The 11937-nt window shown below is 46.3% G+C and overlaps 1 protein-coding gene across 3 annotated transcripts; it reads left to right on the forward strand.

The window, feature by feature from the left end:
• The first annotated feature begins 64 nt into the window (after nucleotides 1–64).
• PSPH (phosphoserine phosphatase) lies at nucleotides 65–8931 on the forward strand. 3 transcript variants are annotated; one of them, XM_041482816.1, is made up of 6 exons: nucleotides 65–267; nucleotides 4586–4744; nucleotides 5367–5501; nucleotides 7044–7189; nucleotides 7888–8036; nucleotides 8745–8931. In XM_041482816.1, exons 2-6 carry the CDS (start codon nucleotides 4605–4607, stop codon nucleotides 8853–8855), a joined length of 681 nt encoding a protein of 226 aa, XP_041338750.1. In that variant the 5' UTR covers nucleotides 65–267; nucleotides 4586–4604; the 3' UTR covers nucleotides 8856–8931. The 3 variants fall into 3 exon arrangements, with proteins under 3 accessions (XP_041338750.1, XP_041338749.1, XP_041338748.1); XM_041482815.1 differs by having other exon boundaries at nucleotides 66–271; XM_041482814.1 differs by lacking the exon at nucleotides 65–267 and having other exon boundaries at nucleotides 4451–4744.
• The last annotated feature ends 3006 nt before the right edge of the window (nucleotides 8932–11937 follow it).

Below are 11937 nucleotides of genomic sequence, written 5' to 3' on the forward strand. Positions count from 1 at the left end.
CGGCCCGGCCCGGCTCCTCCCCTGCCCCGGGGCGGTCACACCTCCGCCGCCTCGGCTGCCCTGCTCCGCTCCCGTGTGTGCGAGCACCTCAAACAAACCCCCGGGCTGGCTGACTCAGCGCTTTCGCGGGGGCCGAGCGGCAAAATGCGGCTGCGGTCCAGCGCAGCCCGTGCGCGGGGCCCGTGTCGCTGACGGGCTCGGCTGGTCCCTCCCTGCCGCGCACCCGCAGCTTCCCGGCGCCGGCAGCAGCGGCCGCCGCCAGCTCCGGTCTGTAAGTCCCCGGCATCGCGCTTTTCTCGCAGCTCGGAAGGGGTTGGAGTTTGGCTCGCAAATCCGTAACACAAGGGGGGTTTTTCCAGCGAGGGAAAATGAGGAGGTTCTTGTGCCTGTGCTGCTCGGCTGCCCGGTGGCTGGTTTATAAGAGCAGCGTGAATGAATGATGCAATCGGGCACGGGGGGAGCAGCAGCATTTTGGCAGGGCAGGCGAGAGGGGATTGGAGAGTTGGGAGGTGGATGTCAACATCCAACAGGTTCTTTCTGCCCTTTTTCACCTGCTTTTCGCGAGGTGCTTAAATGAGTTCGCTGTGAGGCACTGCTGTGCAGATAATCGTGTGGAGCTGCGAGCGGCTCATCTCTTGACTCGCACACAGCTTTGTGCCACTGCCTTTACAAAGTGAGCAGGAGGTGAAAGCAAAACCTAAAAGGAAATAGAAAACCCAGGAGGTTTAACAAAAACCTAAAAAAATGAAGAAAAACCCAGGAGATTAAGGACTGAATCTTCCTATTCTCACCCTGCAAACCACAGAAAGTTATGTGTGGATGGGTCGAACTTTTAAAATTTATATAAAACACAAACACAATTTGCTTAAATATAACTAATCTGCTTAAATGTATCAGCTTTCCTCTAAAGCTTTCAAGACGTTGCTAATTCTGAGGATGAAAGCTCAGCACAGAAAAGCTGTGCCACTGTATTATTCCAATTTTACAGACAGAGGACTGGAAACAATGGGATTAAATGGTTTGTTTAAACTCATACCATGGAAACACTCCTGGGAATGTTCTTAGAAGCTGGAGGAGGAAAAGGTCCTGAAAAAACTTTCAAGAACTATTTTCTCCAAATCCTTTGCTCTGAGCAGCAGTTTGCCTTCAAGGCAAGAGAAACAGTTTAATGTGGTTGAACTTCTGTTACTGTTCAATACAATGTTAAGTGGGGAAGTGAATCAGAAATTGTTTGCAAACAAGGATATTCCTGAGTGCTGGGTAATATTTCATTAAGATTCACTTAATCTTCATTTTTAACAGCAATAAATGGGATCGTCATGCAAAGTAGCAGCGTGGCAGCACTTGTGAAAGCTGAAATATGACAACAAGGGAGGTGTAGCCACAATGAGGGGTTTGAGATCTCATCAGAACACCTGCAGTTCTGAGCACCACTTACTGCTTCCCTTTGCATTACATGCGGATACAGAGGATGGGGCAGTTTTTCCCTGTGAGGCAAGTGCCCTTCTTTGAAGGGACAGCAAACAGAGAGGATTTCAGTTGTTTTCCTTTCCCATGTGCTCTTACATAATTCCCCTGTTTGTGACTCCACCCTGTCTATTATGAAAGAGAATTATTTCTTGTGAAAATGTCTTTTTTTTTTTTTTTTTTTAACAGCCTAATGAAACACTTCATAGTCTGGAGGCAAGGAGATCTCATGGAAATTCCCCTTTTCTCTTGTAATTTTCTTTTTTCTCCATCTTTATCTCAAATTTCACCCTACCTCTCTCTCTCACACTTTTTTGTCTTCTTTAGCCACTTCTTTGCCCATTCTTCTTCTCTTCCCCATATTCTTCTTTCCAGCTTTTCCCCATGGTATTTTATATCAGACCTGTTGAAATGTTTGCTGCTTGGGTGCTTTTCAGGCTAGGAATTGATTACCTACCTGCAGTTCAGTGGTAGGAAGATCAGAGATTCCCTATCAGTGTTTTTCATATGGAAACAGAACCCATTATTTTGTGGGAATTTCTTTTTTCTTCCCATCTCATTAAAACATTTACACTTGAAAGCAATCAGATGCTCTGTATTTTGGAGTAATTAACCTCTTCCACTTATACAGGCCTGGATCACTCTGGAATACAAAATTGCTTTTCCCTGACTGCAGCTGGTATTTGTCCATGGAAGGGTTTTACACAGCTTCAATTCTTTTTGCTCTGATGTGCCACTGATGATTTTTGCAATTCTTCCCTTCCAATTTGTCATTTTTAGACAACATAAACTACAGCTTGAAACTATTTTCAAAGAGGAATAAAGAGAGGACAGGGTTAATTCCAACTATGACTCCACAATAATTCTTCTTTATCTGTCCATCAAAGTGCCAAGTCCAGCACAGCTTTCATGCCATCATTGCCAGCCCATCCAGCAGGGAAAGGAGCACGGGAAATGTGGACATCAGAGAGAAAGACACGTGAACATTTCATCACTCCCTGCACACCTTTGGAGAGATAACATTTTTCTGGGGCAGATTAAAGCCGTGCATCCAGACCCAAACTGCAGCTTGTCCCCGAGCAGTCACGTCACCGAGCAGTGTCCCCACAGTGCCATTGCCTCACGCTGTGCCAGGGTTGCAGAGCAGCCCCAGGTGTGGCAATGGTGGCTTTGCATCAGCAGGGCTGGGACACGGTGACGCCAGTGTCACAGCTGCCCTGGAGGCACGGCCCTGCTGCCTGGAAATCTGGGAGGTTTCACTGCAAACACAACCAGAGCTCTGCAGCCCGCGCGAGTCAAGGCCAAAACAAACGTGCAATTCACGTGGCACCTGCCCAGCCAGAGCCAAGCCTGACCTCAGAACTGGCCTCTGGCCACCGAGCCTTACCTCAGAGCTGCGTGCTGGCAGAGGGAAGTTCTGATGGTCACTTTGCTTTTATATGCTGTGCTGATGGCTGATAACTATTTCTCTTACATGTCCAGTGCAGTCTTTGTAGGAAAAATAAAACCCCACATGGCCTGCAGCAAATAATCCTTTAGCCATGATCCTGAGGCCAGGCTGGAGTTTTGTGGTGTGTCCATGCACCAAGGGCAGAGTTGAGCCAAACTGCACTTCAGAGGGGCTCTGTAAAAGCCCTTTTCTGGGATACCTCCTCTAGTGCCACCACTCCCCTCAAAGGCAGCAGAATAAACCCCACAAAATGTCCTGTCTGAGGGCTGCCTGCGCCTCTCCTGTCACTTGTTTGTCTCTGTCCCTTGCTCATTGACACCTCCTGCCTGTCAGGCGGGATCTCTCGTGCAGACACAGCTCCTGGCTGTTCACAACAGGTTCCACCACTCAGGCTGGGTGGTTCCTTTAGACAGATTTCCACCTCCCAACAATCGATTGGAGCATTCTCTTTTATTCCATGCACAGGAGTACATGAGAGGTGTGTTCTTGACATTTGTAGTGATGATGGGAATTTTTCATAAAGCCTTTTGTATCCCAATATTCATCACTCCTGGGAATAAACCCAAAGGTTCTGTTCCTGCTTTGACCATTAGTGAGAGGAAAACAAACGATGAAAGGTTATAAAGACATCCATAATTCTTAAGAATGTGCTGTTTGATGGTGTCTCTCCCCTATCCCAGGAAAAGAACATCAACCCAGATCAATCATACAAGACATGTCCTGAGAGATGTCTGAGAGATTGGAAGAAACAAAAACTTCTACAAAAATCTGAGAAGTGAGATAAATAGGCAGGTGTTGTTTGTGTCTAAATTATAGATTAGTAAACAGTAAAATCCACACTGAATTGATTCCCCTATGAAAGGATGAAGCACAAGCAGAGTAGGGATGACTAAGAAGATACTTAACTCCTTAAGCTTCTAATCTGCAGAAGTGCTCAAGATATTGAAGTGGACAGATCTAAAAGGGTAGAAAAGAAACTTTTGTCATCTAAAGGGGTAGAAAAGAAACTTGTCATCTAAAAGGGTAGAAAATAAACTTTTGTCAGGGACTGTTGTGAAAAATGTGATGTCTTGATGGGTTGAGTGAAGTTCTCAAAAGCCAAGTGTTTGATGGGTTTATAAAAGGCTAATCCCCAATGTTAATAGTCCAATCTTTTATTAATGAGGATGTAGGACAGGATCTAAGCCTTCCTGATTTAGGGACAGCCACTCATTGATAGGTTTAGGGTAGTTTGCAACAGTCCTTAGGGCCTGGGTGTCCTGCAGCAACTGCTGTGACACCCCAGCCTTGGAGAGATGAGAAACCAAGACCCCCCTGAGATGAACCAGAGCCCTGCAATCCCACGCAGCTCTTGGCAGCCTGGTGCCTCAGGCAATGCCAAGGATTACAACCTTGAACCCACGAATGGGCTGAGGCAGCAGGGAACAAATCAGCAGCAGCCCAGGGCTCCACGGCCCACCTGGAGCACGAGGTGACCATCAGTAGGCAGCAACAGGCGGGAGCAAATCAGCAGCTGAGGCAGACCTCCACCACCATCACCCCCGGGATAAAAGCCCTGAGCCGCCTGCGCTCGGCCCTTCTCGCCCGCGCCAGAGCAGCAGCACCAATGGCTCAGGAAACAGTGCACTACTCCCACTCAGAGAAAGACTTCATCTTGTCCCCTCACAGTAAGAAGGCTCCCAAAAGGATGGCCTCCCTGATGGAGCTGAAGGAGATCTTCCGCAGCGCCGACGCCGTGTGCTTCGACGTGGACAGCACGGTCATCAGGGAGGAGGGCATCGACGAGCTGGCCAAGTTCTGCGGGGTTGGGGACGCCGTGGCAGAGATGTGAGTAAGGCTGGGGGAGCTCACACAGGGCAGAGTGAGCCGTGGCTGACTGATCTGTGAGCGTGGATTTGTCCTTTAGGCATTTCATTCCATTGGAGATGACTACAGTTTGTAAAGGGGGTGGGGTAATAAGAGGAATTAATGCGGGATGAAGTGGCTTGGTTTGGGAATTGTGAGGCTGCCCAACAAAACTCTCCTGGAATTAAATCTCCATTGGTAATTTTGGTAGACTAAGAGCAGCCCTCATCATTAAACTTGGCTAAGCACCACCAAAGCCTGTTCTGAATGAGGAAACCTTACCATGAGATGGAGGAGAGGGAACAGCACTCCCAGCCCATTGCTGAGGCCGAGGCTGGGGAACAGCACAAGCTGAAGCTTTTAGCCAAAGCTCTGTTAGACTCAGCTCAGGAATAAAGTCCCACTATGGCATCACAGAGGGAATGGAGCCATTTTCCTTTGCTCCACTGCTTCTCCCATCCATGGAGATCTCCTAGCCACCAATCTTTGGGGTTCAGCATAATCTCTGTTACCTGGTTCCTTGTCATTCCTCGTTAATGCTCTGTTGTTGGGAGAAGCCCCAGCTGGTGAAATGTCCCTGATTTGGTTTTTTGGCTGTCCCCAGGACCCGCAGAGCCATGGGTGGCACTGTGACATTCAAGGCAGCTCTCACAGCACGGTTAGGTCTCATCCGGCCCTCCTATGAACAAGTGCAGAAATTAATATCTGACAACCCACCTCAGCTAACTCCAGGAATAAGGTAAGAAGAATTGAAATTTTTTTTTTCAAGTATTCAGGAAGCAGCTGGAATAAATAACCCAAATTCTGTGTCATTAGTGATGCTGTAAGGCCACAGAGCTGGTTTGTGTTGCCTTCCTGCTCCATCTCCATGCTGGGTGTGTACAGAGCTTGGATCAGGAGCCTGACTCCATGGCTAGGAGTTAAGCATCCATGGAAAAAGAAAAGATTCTTAGATATTAACTGGCACCTTGGCTGCCAAGCTCAGATCCTGGCTTGAGGATTAAATGGGAATGGAAAAGAATCTGTTCCACCACTGGTTTTTCAGGGTGATGGGACTGGGAGGAGATTTAATACCTCCCTAAATTTGCTCTATTCTGCAACTCTGTTCCCTCTCTCTGACTCTGCTCAGTGCAGTCACACCCCTGGCTCAGTTTAGGGGATCCATTGCTCAGAGCTACCCATTCTGAAGTCCCTAAAAACATTAAAATTGAAGGAAACACACATAAATATGTGCATTCATTCATCCTGAGGTTTGGAATGAACATGAACATGAACTATTTAAACTGAAAAGCTCTGGCAATTTTTTTCTCTATTCAAACTGTTTCTATCAATTCAAAAGAATTTCTTTACTACAAAATCTGACCATAGCTTCAAGTCTGGAATGTTTTTAGCATATAAAAAGAGTTTTTGATTATCCTCTACTTGTGTTTTATCTTTTTTTCTGTAGAAGACAGCTAGAGGTAATTACAAAGAGAACATTGTTTCCTTGTTCAGCATCATGTGATTTTCCTTTTAATTCCTTCCCTTTCTTCCTCCTTTTCATTCCTTCCCTTTCTTCCTCCTTTTCATTCCTTCCCTTTCTTCCTCCTTTTCATTCCTTCCCTTTCTTCCTCCTTTTCAGTCCTTCCCTTTCTTCCTCCTTTTCTGTCCTGCTTTAAGGCTCTGCTTTACTTTTCAGTCCTTAGTGTTTCTGCTGGTCCTGCCACCCCTGCTCCCCCTGCTGCAGGCTGATCTTCTGCCTCCAGAGCCAAATCCCCAGAACTCTGCACAGCCTTCAAGTCCTGCTGGCATGAACTGGGGTCACAAACTTCTTTTTTTGGTTCCTTTTCTGTAGCTGGTGCCCTCTTCTAAAGATGGCATCCATGTCCATCATCTGGTGAACCAACTCTGAGCTAAAAACATTTGCACTTTGCACTTTTCAGCCCACTTAGCATTTTGGAGCGGTGGTTTTATCTCATCCATTACTTTTTGCTGCATTCCAGATTAATTTTCTTGCCATTGTTTCACTTCAGAAACGAAATTTGAACTGGATCTGCTCTTACTTGTTCAAGGGAAGTAATGTGAAAGTGGAAAGAAGACAGTTTTAGGGAGTGCTTGTTTTTGAGGAATGAAATGATGGTTTTTCCAGCTCTTGCCAGCCAGGTGTGGGCACAGACAAAGAGGGAAAAGCTTTGGGCAGCAGAGATGGATGGAGCTGGAAGCAGCACACCCCAAACCAAGCTGGAGTAGCACAAAGCCTGGCTCAGGAAGGATCTCTGACCTTTGTGCTGTCTCTCCTCAGGGAGCTGGTGAGCAGACTCCACCAACGAGGGGTTCAGGTGTTCTTGGTCTCGGGGGGCTTCCAGAGCATTGTGGAACACGTGGCCCTGCAGCTGAACATCCCCACAGCAAACGTCTTCGCCAACAGGCTCAAGTTTTACTTCAACGGTGAGAGCCCCCTGCAGCCTCCCCTCTCTGCTAAGTGGTGGCACTTTGCTGGCTCCAGCTCTCAGGTATCGGGCTGCAGGCCCTGTCCTGTTACCAATCCAGCTAATTCCATGGAGGAAAATTACAAAACCTTACCAAAAACCAGCTCAGGGCATGCTCAGTGTAAGGAAAGGAGCTGCAGTTACTTTTTAATTGCAAGCTGTGCCAAAGGTAAAACTCGCCACAGCTGCTGAGAGCAGAGTTTCATTTTCTCCTCTCCTTCAAGTTGAAGAGTCCATGACCTGAGCTGCTCTCACAACCCTCCTTTCCAGGGGCTTTGGAGCAGAGCTGCTCTGGATTTGGAGCTCTGCCCCAGCAGAGCTGTAGGTGCTGAGGTTGTTCCTTCCTCAGGGTTTCATTCTCTGTCTCTGCAGCATCCTGGGTGCTGCTCTTGGGATGTTCACACCAGAGTGGCTGGGAATGGATTGGTAGCACTGCCCACACAGGTTTCTGGTTTTACTCTGAAAATGTCTCTATTTTTCTTTGGAAGACTTGGGTGAAATCCCAGTCTTAAACTTACCTTGGAATTACTGATTTGGGATGCTGTGCTGTGAGTTTTACAGGACTGCATGCACTGAAGACAACAGCACAGGCAGAGCTCTTCCTTCATTTACCAGAAAATATCTGTATTTCCAACTCGTCCTTCCATTGTTTTCTAGGAGAATATGCAGGATTTGATGAAACACAACCAACAGCTGAATCAGGGGGGAAAGGAAAGGTTATCACTCATCTGAAAGAACAGTTCCATTTCAAGAAAGTGGTTATGATTGGAGATGGAGCTACAGACATGGAAGCCTGCCCCCCTGGAGTGAGTATTACAGAAATCCTGAATTCCTTCTGAGCAAATCCTTGGTTCAAAAAGAAGAGTGAGGTTTGGATTCTTTAATAAAGAAATTACCAGAAAGATAACTTTTATAAATGCTCATGTCCCAGGGAGAGATTTTAATTCCATCTCCCTTTCAGCTCCTTTCCCCACACAAAAGTCCCCCAATACCCCAAAACTGCTCAGGATTTGTTTAATGTTTCCCACCTCAAGGCAAAAAAAAAAAAAAAAAAAAGGAGCAGTGGAAATTTTAAACCCTGCACTTTCACTGCAGGGGGTTTTGTGAGATGGAGAAATGATGATTGCTCTGGTTAATGATTGAGGACAGGGTTAAAGTTTGCTTTTGGTATCTCTGAGATGAGGCAAACAGAGGTAAGATAAACAGGAGAGGGGTAATTGTGGGATGCTCGTGCATGAGCCAATGTTTACCTGCTCTTGAATGGAATTGCATCACATTTACATCAGATTCTCAGTAACATCTCACATCTGAACTATCTGGAAGCTACAAGGCACTGAGAAAAGCCCCAGTAACCAAAATGCTGCAGAATTAATTGATAATAAATCTGAAAAATGAACATGCAAAGGAAAACAGGGCAGGGATTTTAAAATCCATTCTTAAAAACAAATTTAATTACTGAGAGCTCCACTCCTTCCATGCAATAATCCACGTGCCCATTCCTTCTGTTTTTCCAGGATTGCTTCATTGGATTTGGAGGCAATGTAGTCAGAAAGCAAGTAAAGGAGAAAGCAAAGTGGTACATCACCCACTTTGATGAACTGCTAAAGGAGCTGGAAGAGCGATAAATCCTCCTGTAAAATAATCTATTTAACACCTGTAAATCCATTATACAATGCCATTAAACATTTATTTGTTTGCAAACTCGTGTTTTTGATGATTCTGGGGGTTGGGGACCTTCCACTCTGGTTCATGTGGCAAAAGGCACCATGCTACTCAAATAGGTTGGAATGAAAATGGGTAAAATTTTTAATAAAGCTTTCCTATAGTGGAAGAAATAAATTATTTACTTCCAAGGGAAGACCAAACATAGAAAATAAAAAGTTAAAAATACCTTAAGGGATTATCTCCTGGTCAATATTGCACATCTGTTGTTTCATCAGTAATGCCTCTACTGATTTTGGGTGACAAAAAAAGAACAAGGCCACAAACAAGAACTTTGCCTAATTAATAATAATAATAATAATAATAATAATAATAATGTAATTCAGGCTGCAGTTTGGCAAGTACCTTTCACTGCACAGAATCTCAGCAGCAGGTAATCAGTGAACATGTGGAAAACATCCCTAAATATCTCTGATTTCATTAAAATTATGGCCACCTGTGGTGTCCTCTTTTACTCAACATCAGTTACTCAACCTGTCTGGGACAGGAGCTGCATGGAAATCTGAGATCCAGTGTTCATCCCTGGCCAAGAAACATTCTCAGGTGAGGGACAGAGTGGTTCCATCCTTCATTAAAATATTCCAGACTCCAAACTTCTGATTTTGGGAAGTGGCCCCAGTGTTTGTGGAATGTTTTATTCATTTCCAACCCACCCCCACCAGCTGTAACAGGATGGGAGTGAATTCACCAACCTTTAAAGGAAATTCTGGGAAACTCCAGTCCTTCCTCTGCCTCCAGTGTGGATCAACCACCCCTAAACTCTGCCAGAGCTAAGCCTGGCCTGTTCTGAGAGCTCCTCTGAGCTCCAGCTGATGGATCCTGGTTTTTAAGGAGTCTCTTTAGTGTCTGATCCAGGAGAACACACCTGGGAAATGCTGACAGCTCTCCTGAGTGTTTTTCACATTGTGGGACTTTTATTTCCTTGACTTGTAAGACTCTCACCTGTGAGGATGGGAAAAGCTTTACCAGTGTTAAAATACATCACACCTGCCCCTTCCTTCAATCCCCACAACACACAGGAGAAAGATGGGTAAATATGACATGATTTAATGTAAAAAACATTTAATATCTGCTGAGGTTTTTATCTTCTAAGTGCTTACAAGGAGCCCCAGTATTTTCCCAGAAACTGAAGTGTGGCAATTCTCTTTCACCCCATCAGGTATTTCTGGGTGGAACAGAAACAAGTGATGTCCCTACCCTCCAGAATTTCACATTGTCCCATAATAATCACTGCTTTTCACAATTAGCACTGAATTTCCTTAATTTATGATGATTAAAGCAAGGTGCCACAGGACAGCTGCTGTCCAATTGTTAAAGCATGGCCAACAATAAAAGCAAACTCTGGTTCTGTTCATTCTGTGAGGAGGAAATGGGGGACAGAGGAGTCACCACAGCCCCGAGCTGCAGCTCTCAGTGATGCTGGAAAATGGTTTTGAAGTTACAACAGCATTTAAATAGCAGAGAAGTAGAAGGGTTAAAAGAAAACAGAACCAAACTTGGGATGGTTTTAGGAGCCAGGCAGACATGTAAGAGCCCCAGAGGATCTGCAGAGGCTCCAGCAAACCCCACAAAAGCCAAGCAGACAATGGCTGGCAGTGCTCCCCACAACTTCTGGGAGTGTTAGAGATGGAAATCCTTCCCGAGGGAAGTCCCAGCCAGCTCCCAGGGCAGCTCCTGGACAATCCTGCTTCTGTTCAGGCAGGGCTGCACGAGCAGGGCACGTCTGAAGAGCTCCTGCTCCCTCTTTTCCCTCTGCAATCCCAGAGTCAGGAAGTGCAGGAGTTTTTTGCTGTTTTTTATGGAATTAAAAGGCCATGAATGAAACAAATCTGCCATGGAGGTGATCACCGGAGCTGCAGGGACAGGCTCAGGGCTCTGCAGCTCCCGCGGTGCCCCAGGCAGAGCCCTGCAAGGGATGTTAACATGCACAGCAGGAGCTGCTGCCACTCGGGCCACTATGGAAACGTGGGGCCGTGCCAGGGATTTCACAACAGCTCTCTAGGTCACACTGCCTCGGGGAAAAAATAAAAATGCCCCCCTCCCCTTCCACTGGCTGACCTCTAGGCCAGGAGGCAGCAGGAGCATTGCTGAGCTCAGGGAGAGGCTCAGCTGTTTTGTCTGTGAAATAGTGGAAAATTCCCAGCAGGGAACAGAGCAGGGTGAGGAAAGTTTCAGTGGCACAGATTTGCCTGGACACATCCCAGCAAAAAGGGGCAAAGTCTGGGGAGCAGCACAGGTCACACAGGGTGGGTCTTTTGACCACCAGCCTTTATAAAAAGGCTTTTAATGTGATTATACAATGAGGCAGAATTGCTTTAAATTATGTATTTGCAGGAGGGACAGTTTGGAGCCTTCTCCAGGACAATTAAACCCGAGTTTTAATTGCGTCATTGCAGTGGAATAAGAGTTGAGAGCTGCCAGAGGCCTTTCCAAGCATTGTCTCCCAGTTTTCAACCTTTGGGAAGTGACTTCAGTCCTGAGCTGCAGCAGTTGTGCTGTAAGGAATGCTCAGGGATTGCTCACCTAAGGAAAACTTGAACTCAGCCATGGAACCAAGAGGGAAAATCCCAACAGAGTTCACAGAACCAGGGAAAACCAAGCTCAGGTAAAGGGAAGCCAAGGAAAGATTGGCATTACTCATTTCCACTGGAGCTGACACTGTTACCTGTAACGGGAACTGCTTTAGTAAAATCAGGAGTTTTATCTGTTTTATCTGTCCCTGCAACACTGTTACCTGTAACAAGAACTGCTTAACTGCAGGTAAAATCAGGAGTTTTATCTGTTTTATCTGTCCCTGAGGGCAGCCAGAGCAGGAGCAGGAAGCTCAGAACGAGGGGAGGCTCATCCATGACACATCAGGGCAGGAGGAATTCAGAATTCCACGGGGAATTCAGGTCCTGGGAGTGGTGAGGGACCTGCTCTCTGTGATGTCACCCCACAGGACACCCAGTTACTCCTCTGATTCCTTATCCAGGCAAAACTTTG

This window comes from Pyrgilauda ruficollis, unplaced genomic scaffold, assembly GCF_017590135.1.
Source record: "Pyrgilauda ruficollis isolate IOZ18807 unplaced genomic scaffold, ASM1759013v1 scaffold59, whole genome shotgun sequence".
In the NCBI taxonomy this organism is placed as follows: Eukaryota; Metazoa; Chordata; class Aves; order Passeriformes; family Passeridae; genus Pyrgilauda; species Pyrgilauda ruficollis.

Excerpts from the sequence above, each read along its gene's own strand:
- PSPH (XM_041482814.1), top strand. The coding sequence starts at position 4,524 with ATGGCTCAGGAAACAGTGCACTACTCCCACTCAGAGAAAGACTTCATC. Across the intron at positions 7,190-7,887 it reads GCTCAAGTTTTACTTCAACG|GAGAATATGCAGGATTTGAT; the intron begins GTGAGAGCCCCC and ends ATTGTTTTCTAG. Across the intron at positions 8,037-8,744 it reads TGGAAGCCTGCCCCCCTGGA|GATTGCTTCATTGGATTTGG; the intron begins GTGAGTATTACA and ends CTGTTTTTCCAG.